The 9573-nt window shown below is 43.9% G+C and overlaps 1 protein-coding gene across 1 annotated transcript; it reads right to left on the bottom strand.

Moving 5' to 3' along the window:
• Positions 1-266: 266 nt before the first annotated feature.
• On the bottom strand, positions 267-9170 carry LOC116377915 (potassium voltage-gated channel subfamily A member 1-like). The gene is made up of 2 exons (XM_031839678.1): positions 9129-9170; positions 267-8792 (listed from the first exon to the last, which is right to left on the bottom strand). The coding sequence occupies exon 2, from the start codon at positions 8615-8617 to the stop codon at positions 7094-7096; it is 1524 nt and encodes a 507-aa protein (XP_031695538.1). The 5' UTR covers positions 8618-8792; positions 9129-9170; the 3' UTR covers positions 267-7093.
• Between the last annotated feature and the right edge of the window lie 403 nt (positions 9171-9573).

Here is a 9573-nt window from a genome sequence, read left to right as displayed (position 1 = left end):
CATAACTTAAACGTAGCGTAATGTTACTTAACATAACTTAAACGTAGCGTAATGTTACTTAACATAACTTAAACGTAGTGTAATGTTACTTAACATAACTTAAACGTAGTGTAATGTTACTTAACATGACTTAAACGTAGCGTAATGTTACTTAACATAACTTGAACGTAGCGTAATGTTACTTAACATAACTTAAATGTAGCGTAATGTTACTTTACATAACTTAAACGTAGCGTAATGTTACTTAACATGACTTAAACGTAGCGTAATGTTACTTAACATAACTTAAATGTAGCGTAATGTTACTTAACATAACATAACGTAACTTATCTGTGAAGTAAACTTTTATTCTGTTGTATTTATTCACCTTTTAACTTTCAAGCTCAATTATTCACTTTTAGGTCCCAAAATCTGAGTAAAACTGTAATTAATTGGACTTATTTTACGACCGATTAGTCCAGAATTTTCTTAACAACCGGCTCACTTCTCAAACCGGAATCTTTTTTTTAAACCGGGTAGTGTGTTTTGTGAGTAAACCTACATTGGATTTTATTTTGAAAAGACGCCATTTGTGTAAAAATCTGAGACATCTTGACTCGTGCATAACCGACCGTAGAGGGAAGCGTAGGAGCATCATGTGACGAGTTGAGAGTGAGAACGTGTTGCTCTTAAAGCTACAATTATTTTAAAGTTTAAATATAAAGCACTTTTTAAAAACCTTCAATTTGTTCAACAAATTAATTTGCATTTGCTTCTTTGCCAATAAACTTTAAATTACCAAATTGATCAGTTAGGCTTTTAATAATAAAAATATAATGTCAATATTAAATGATAAAAGTTGAAGCAGTTTACAGTCCAAACAAACAAATAAGCGTTTGGATTTAATACATCGTAGCATTCAGTTTCCTAAAGCAGCAACTTTTGGATACTTTTACATAATTACAGACGTAATCATTCATACTTTTTCAAAATAAACTTCCCTTTTGCTCAACAAATCAACAGACTTGATTGAGATAAGGATGTGAACATTTACTTTAACGTTTGAATATCTTATATCTAAAGTGATGAAACGATGAAACCCACAGATCTCTGAAGCTCTACAATCAACGTTGATTTAAATAAATATAAATATCCAACATCAGGTTCTCAGAGCGTCCTGTGGACGCTGAGAAACTCTGCTTCTGTCGCAGAATTCTGTCGCATGAGAGAATAGAACAGAAATGGTTGATATGCAGCTCACTGATCATCAGTCATGTGATCGACTGTAAATTAACTTCTTCATCATTTTTGGCAGTTTGAAGCTTAAAATAAGTGATATGAAGTCGTGTCGTCCTCTTCACTGAATATCAAACAGAAAGATTAAAGACGTGACGACCAGCCGGTCTAGAAAAGACTTTTATTCATCGCGTGTCATCAGTCGGTTCAGCTGCTCTGATGATATGAAAAACTACAAAACTTAATTTTGGTCCCTTCTGGTGCAGAAATGTGTCCAACACGACGAGAATGAACGACGACAACTACCAGCTACCCTCATGTTGTGATGTTCTTCTTTTTGTTTGATGTGATTTCATCCTTGAGAAATAAAAAGCGTGTGACGTCTTCTTTCCGACTGCACGTTTAACACGGAGCACCTTCGTAGCGTTTCCTGATTTTGACTGAAACATTCGTTTAAAGGGATTCTTCATCTTCAACCAGCCTCAAGCTGAGCGGGTGATGACACACAGCTGCTGCACACAAACAATAGCGTTATTATCTCGTTCATACCACTCATGCATTTCGTCACATTGAAAGCACAAATAATCCTTCATGACAGCTCATCTTTATATTCTGATTAAAGAGCCTCAACTTCCCACTAAAGCACGTTGGGACGAGTTGTATTTGTATTCATCTGCAGGTTTGTTGCATGTTCCTGCTGCTCTGAATAATACAAGTCCTGATTGGATCATGAAGTGAAGCAGATGTTAGCAGTGAGACTAGAAGAGAGGACCAGGTGTTTCCTCTCCTCTGATCGGGTAGAAGATGTGAGAGCAGGAGGACGTTCAGCTCCACAACTGTACGAGTTGCATGAAAGAGCTTAAACGTGTCCGATGAGTCTGCAGACTCTTTATCCAAACACCAAACCCTGCAGAGCTGAGAGTCAAAGAGGACCTGCAGACTGTGATGTAAGAAGCTCCAGTGAGTCAGAAGAAGCTCAGCTGCTCAACAAGAAGCTGATTTCTGTTGATTTCCAACACAGACTTTAACTGTGTTGATGCTTCAAGTTGAACGTTCCTCGTCAACATAACAGAACCAGCTGAGACTCACTGAAACACTCAACACGTGTCTCACCAGAACTGTTCTCACTTTAAGGATCAATTGTCAATAATTTGGGGTTATTGTTGTGAAACACTGGCTCCACGGTGACGCGTGTACATGCACACTGAGATCCCACTTTAGTTCAGAACATGACCATATGCTGAGTGTGATCCGGGACCCCGTCTACACCTCTATAATAAACAATGTGAAGCTAATAGCTAATTATTTCTTATTCATACACATTTGATATTTGGCGCTGTGGCAAAAACTCTAAAATAGAAAAAGGACTCGTATATGGACGAGCAACGAGGTGAAGAAGCTGCTCAGCGTTACTTTACAACACGAGGCGACTTAAAAACACAAGAAAACGTTGATTGCGAGTCTTTCAGCCGTCGTCCACACGGATACAAAGTTGTTTTTAAATCTGGCGTAAAAGCGCTTCACTCACTCTAAAGTCATCGACAAGAAGCCGCCACAGGCTGCTCAACATCCAGTGGGATCATGGTCACATGAACACAAGACACTGTCAGGATGTTCTGAATCAGGGTTTCTAGATTCAGAGTTTAAGAAGCTTTCTTTGGACACGCAGCACATTCACAATATGCGTCTCAATCAGGGTTTTACAGTGTACGTCGGTTCTTGTGCACGGCAGCGTTGTTTTGCTTGTATTGGTTCATTTAAAAGGGACAGTGCATATCAATAAACATTCCTGTAATGCGGCGGAGTTAGCCAAGACGCTGTTTTTCATCTGCCGTCCCTGGAAAAGCTTGTAACAGAAAAAGCCTGAAGAACATAGTTCTGCAAATCTGGCGAGAGAGCGACGGTTCAGTAAACAGGAACATGAACTCGCTCGTAAACATCAGAACATCGTCTTATTCGGGGCAAAACAACTTAAACTTTTGTGCATGTAAACGTAGTCGGTGTAGAAGTTTTCAATCAAGAAGATTTCACAGCTCTGAAGTGTGAATCTTCATTATTTCTGTCACACAAAACAAATCCTAGAATTTAAAATGAAAAGGTGTTTCTGCTTCAGAGGCTGAATCCCGGTTCACTCAGAGATCTTCATGACGTGTTGAATCATCATGTGATCAGGTGATACTCTCTAGTACATCGTACAAGTATTGGATCAGCATAGCATCACAACATTGATATTGATATTGTCTTCTATCATAATCTGCAGGATCAACACTTTGAAAACCATAATTGTATTGAAGTGTCACCAAACTGCACATATTTAGTGCTGGAGTCACCAGTGAGGATCAACACCAGCAGAGTGACCCTGAGGTCCACGTCTTCTCCTTCTACGTCCGGATGATGTGAACAGATTCATTCATCGATCTGTAACCGCACAGACATGTGCTGCCTCCTCAAATCAAAACAGCAGCAGCGCCATTTTGCTGGCCTGCAGAGTGACTAATGCTCGTGGGATTCATCTCTCTGCAGCAAAACGTCCACAACTGAGCTCTCCGTCCTCCCCAACTCCTCCCTGATACGCCTGAAGCGATTAAGGAAGACGTGTACGGCTCGTTGTTCTCAGGGTTACACAAGCAGACTTTCATAGAGAGGGGGCAGGTGTGCTGCAGCTTGTTCAGAGAACGGCAGTGTCTGATCAGGCTTCTCTGACGGTGGCAGCTTGTATCCTCTGAGATGTTTGGTGCTGCATTCAGAGCCACATAGCTGCCAGTAAAGAGGGCGGGACCTCAGTGTTTTTGGGGAGACGTGGAGGTTTTTGGAACCTGTCACACTTGAAATTCAGGCAAAATAATGAGCCTTACAATATGACTTCATGTTACGTATGGCCGCACATTATACAACTGATATTTGTTATCAGTAACAATATTCCATCCGATTTGCTTCATTTTAGAGGGAATTCTAATGTTTTTCTTATTCCCATAATTGTGGCCATTCGGACTAATAAATCACGCTGACTTTGCACTTTTGGGAAACAGGTGCGATTCTCCTGGAGGTTTCCAAATGAACTTAAATCGAACATAAATCCCAAATCTTTATATGCAAATCCAAACACAAGCAACTTGCTTTTTAGAACCTTGTTAATCTGAATCAGAGTCCACAGACGAGCTCGATCTTATTCTACGGAATCAGACTTCATCTGAAGTGAAAGGTTATCAACAGGTTTCACTGTCAGTGGACAGGTTGTTCACTAGCTAGCTAACCAGACAGCTAGCTCGGTTAGCCGTCTAGTTGCCCCATAAGTACGACCCTATGCATTGAGCTAATATAGCTAATCAAATGTGATAATTTCTCTGTTTACTTTCATTTGAACTCAGAGAGAAAGGTTAGTGGTTTGCTAGTTAGCTAAGCTACCAGCTAGCTTCTTTAGCCGACAAACCGACCACTCAATTGACCCTCTGTAGTTACAATAGTTAATCCACTAATTTATGTTAGCCTTCGTTTGGATTTAAAAACAAACATTTGAGTAGTTTCATTTACATTATGACCACAAAAGAACTAATATACGAGAGAATATAACTAAGTATTGGAATGTCCGCTTATGGATGCTAATACCTGCAGATGTATAAAATAAATACCATAGTTTCTCTGTAATTTCCATGCAAACAATCCATACTTCAACACCTCTATCTTGTTCACCGTACTGCAGCCGTGTGTCATCAACAAGGACCAATGTGAGCGTCTGTGGGCCCAGAACTCTGCCTCCAGGTTAAGGAATAAATTCACTATCAAATGGGTTGAACCCTCTTCTCTTCCAGGTGTGCAGGGAGTCGTGCTTCTTCATGGCAGGAGAAGCTAAGCTGCACGTATGAGCTCTTTGTTTCCTGTCGTATCGGGAGGCACTTCAGTCAAATCTATAATGAGACGGGGTTCAAGGCACTAGAAACTAATTTTAGATATATCTATGCAATTTGTTTAAATATGTCTGCTTCCCTTCTTCAAACTGTTTTTAAAAGTCAAATGCATGAAAGAACAGAAATTGGGTCACAAATGACATAAAGAATGATCCCACGCTCTCCACCATCACAGATCAAAGCTTTCCATGAGAGGATGTTATTTCTGAAGTGTGATTCTTTAAAGAGCTCATCAGACATGTCTCTTCTGATGCTTGTTTTTTGTTGCCCCTTTCCTTTTGTTTCTTGTTTTTGTTTTTTTAGCAGATTTGTCCCCTCCGGCAGTTATAGCTCCGTCATGCACCGTATCCCGTCGTTAGCTTGACAACAATGAGGAGAATCATCATCATCATCATCATCATCATCATCATCATCATCCCCCAGCTCCCGAGGTCCCTCCACAACTGCAAGCAATTGAATACTGTAGTCATGCATTGAGTATACGTAGCTATACCATAGCTAATTAGGCCATAATGCTTTAGTATTGTTCACATGCCATGATCTTCCAAAAAGAAGTGTTCCTGTTCCCTTAATGCGTTAACATTCAACATGTAAATGCTTCTGAAAATAATTAAAAAACAATAATAATAAATAGCCAGTGCACTTTTGGTGAAAACAAATGAAGAGAAAAAGTTCCAGGAAGAGAAGATGAGGGTTTTAAAAGAAGAGAGAGGGACAAAGAGAAGAACATGTCAAAGTAAAAATGAGGTCAGGTCTTGTGCATGCCGATATAAGAGAGAAGAGTCTCCACATGCTTTCTTTATATAAAGGAGTGTTGCATGGCGTCACACAGGGAACCTCCAGCCGACCTGTAGCAGCAGCAGCAGATAATCCTCCACGAGGCTCGGCACACTTCCTGTTTGGTTCTTAAGGTGCCTGGAAAAAACATCCGTCAACATCTGGCGTTGAGTTTTCCCAAAAAAAATAAAAAGTTCCTGGATGTGCCGCATAAAAAAAAACACTGTAATCCACTCGGAAATGTGACGAAGTTCTTCAGATCTCAGCTAATTGTTGTTTGTTTGTTGTTGAGTCTTCTGCACAAAGCTCGGTGTCGGGAGATTTGTGGATAAATTCTGGTGTCAGATGAGTTAATTGTTCCCTCGTTTCATTTATATATTCAACTCTCAAACTTTTCTGCCTTTTCTTAAACTAAATGTGGGACTTTGTATTCATATCCTGCACTGCTATTATTCTCTTGTTTCATCTTTTTTAACTTATTTTAATTATTATTTCCTGTTGTTGAAAGGTGCTACACCAGTACATTTGCCTTGAGGGAAATGAACTCCCTTTGATTTACTAAATCTTTGCTGTTAAATGACGCTCTTGTGCATCCGTCTGTATCCATGAAAAGCTCCAAAAACAAGATTGTTTTCATGTCATTTGATGTGAAACAAGCTACAAATTCCTTTTCAGAGACGTCAAAGACAGAATACCTCGAGATCACTTCAGGACTGCAGTTTGAGAATGTGCGAGAGATATTTTTTTAAATAACGGAATAAATTGGTGCAACAGTGACTCTTGTCTCAAGTTTTGGAGCAGAGACACTTGTTTCTACATTTCCCATAGTGCAACTTGATAATAACTTACATGATGTCACTTCCTGTCTGGTAAGTTTGGAATGATCAAAGCAGAAGAAGTCGAGACGTCCTGACTTATGTCTTTCGTTAGACTCTTGCAAATCTCCCAAAACGACTGATTAATATATCAAAGAAACATTCCCCCCCGACACCAGCTGATCTCTGTGATTACCAAACAAGTCTGTCGTTGTGTTTTCATGAACTAACTGAGCCTTTCTACCTTCTTTTGTTTTGTAAATGTGTCTGAATCAAAATGCAAAAGAAGAATTAAAATGCACCAATGGAGATAAAGCATCGAGATATTTCTACAATATTTACACCACCGCGGAGCACGTCGGTTGTCGGTTTGTCGCCGCCTCACACGTCGGTGAGCAGCTTCCCCTTGTTCACACAGTTCTGGCTGGGCGCCGTGCAGTTGGCAGTCCTAAGGTTCGCTTCCCTAAAGTTATCGATGCTGTTGTTCATGTCCTCGTCTATCTCCATGTACTCCGACTTGCTGACCGCCGACGAGCTGCGGCGGCTCGAGTTGGTGTCCGACGCCAAGTTCTGGTTGCTGACGTTGAGCAGCTGCGCCTGCTCCTCGCCCTCCGTCTCGCGGTGGTAGAAGTAGTTGAAGTTGGACACGATGACGGGCACCGGCAGCGCGATGGTGAGCACGCCGGCAATTGCGCACAGCGAGCCCACGATCTTCCCCCCGATGGTCACCGGGTACATGTCCCCGTAGCCCACGGTGGTCATGGACACCACGGCCCACCAGAAGGCGTCGGGGATGCTGGTGAAGAACGAATCCTTCTCCTCGGCCTCGGCGAAGTAGACGGCGCTGGAGAACAAAATCACGCCGATGAAGAGGAAGAAGATGAGCAGGCCCAGCTCCCGCATGCTGGCCTTTAGAGTTTGACCCAAAATCTGGAGCCCCTTGGAGTGCCGGGACAGCTTAAAGATCCTGAACACCCTCACCAGGCGGATTACCCTGAGAATAGCCAGAGACGTGGCCTGTTCCCCTCCTCCTCCTCCTCCTCCTCCTCCTCCTCCTGCTCCTCCCTTACTCTCCTTGCTGTCCTGGTCGTCGGCCAGCTCCGTCCCGAGCGTGATGAAGTACGGGATGATGGCCACGATGTCGATGGAGTTCATCATGTTTTTAAAGAACGCCGCCTTGCTGGGACAGGCGAAAAACCGGACTATCAACTCAAAAGAAAACCAGATGATGCAGAGCGTCTCCACCACGAAGAACGGGTCTGTGAGGACGTTCGGCTTGTAGTAAATCGTGATGTTCCCCACGACGCGCATCCGCTGGTTGGGATCCTCCTTCAGCTCCGGTAACGTCTCCAAACAAAATATGACTATTGAAATAAGGATAACCATCACCGAGACGATGGCGATCCCCCGGGCGGGACCCGAGCTCTCCGGATGCTCGAAGAGGAGCCAGATCTGCCGCTGGAACTCCTTCTCCGGCAATGGTCGCTCCTCCTCCCGGATAAATCCCTCGTCCTCGCGAAACTTCTCCATGGCCTCCGCGCCGAGTTCGTAAAACTTTATCTCCTCCGAGAACATATCCAGCGGCACGTTGACCGGCCGCCTCAGCCTCCCGCCGGACTGGTAGTAGTACAGGATGGCGTCGAAACTCGGCCGATTCCGGTCGAAGAAATACTCGTTTCGTAGAGGGTCAAAGTAGCGCATCCTCTTCTTGGGGTTCCCGAGGAGGGTCTCCGGGAACTGGGCCAGCGTCTTCAGCTGCGTCTCGAAGCGCAAGCCCGAGATGTTGATGACCACCCGCTCGCAGCAGTCGTGGTCGTCGTGGTCGTCGTCGGGCGGGTACAGGTCCTGCGGGTGGCCCGGCAGGGTGGAGGTCTCGTCCATGTTCTCCGTGGACACCACAGTCATCCTTGCTGGCGGGCGGTGGTGGTGGGCGGGAAGAAGAGGAAGTGGCGTGAAGGTGAAGGACAGCAGGTCGAAAGAGAAGAAGCCTCTACTGAGGCCGAGAGCTGTGCAGAGCCTCCCTCTCCTTCATCATCATCATCACCGTCGTCTTCTTTCTCCTCATCGAACGCTTCGTCACCTGCAAAGACGGACAAACGTCTCAGATATAAAACCCACCGTGTGCTACACTTCAGCAGCCCTGTGCTGCAGTCACTGGACCTCTTTTTTTTACCGCATACATCAGTATTCAAGTTTGCAGTCCTGCTGCGCTTCCTCTCTCTCTCCTTCTCTCTCTGTCTCTCTCTCTCTCTCTCTCTCTCTCTCTCTCTCTCTCTCTCTCTCTCTCTCTCTCTCTCTCTCTGCGCACATCAGGACCTGCAGTTCTCTTCTCACTCATCACATTTAAACACTTATACAAATCAACAGATCAATAAATGTAAATTAACAGAGAAGCTGATGGATTTAAAACACCTACCTTGAGTTTTGGAGAGCAGCAGATGGAGAGGAAGGTCCCCCCCCCCCCCCCCCCCCCCCCCCACCACCCCCCCTCCACACACCTTTTCCCCAACTTGGGGTTTAAAGCTGATATCGTTTTACAGGATCTCTTAAAACTGGATAGACTATGTTGTCTTGGTCCACATCCGGATCCTCTTGGTGTTGGTTGTCAGCCCGCTGCAGCAGCAGGAGGAGGAGGAGGAGGAGGAGGAGGAGGAGGAGGAGGAGGACGGTTCTGAACCTCGGCTCAGCTGCAAAAATCCTGACTGACAATTTATTAGAAGCATGACGGGAAATAAGGAGAGAATCAGACGCCGGATCGATGCGCTCCCAGTCTGTTCTGGGAGGACTGGACACTGCAGCATCAGCAGAAACGCGTCTCTCTCTCTCTCTCTCTCTCTCTCTCTCTCTCTCTCTCTCTCTCT

This window comes from Anarrhichthys ocellatus, unplaced genomic scaffold, assembly GCF_004355925.1.
Source record: "Anarrhichthys ocellatus isolate YVR2014 unplaced genomic scaffold, GSC_Weel_1.0 scaffold1842, whole genome shotgun sequence".
Taxonomy (NCBI): domain Eukaryota; kingdom Metazoa; phylum Chordata; class Actinopteri; order Perciformes; family Anarhichadidae; genus Anarrhichthys; species Anarrhichthys ocellatus.
The sequence above is the reverse complement of the archived record's forward strand: the minus strand, read 5'-3'. Positions and strand labels throughout refer to the sequence as shown.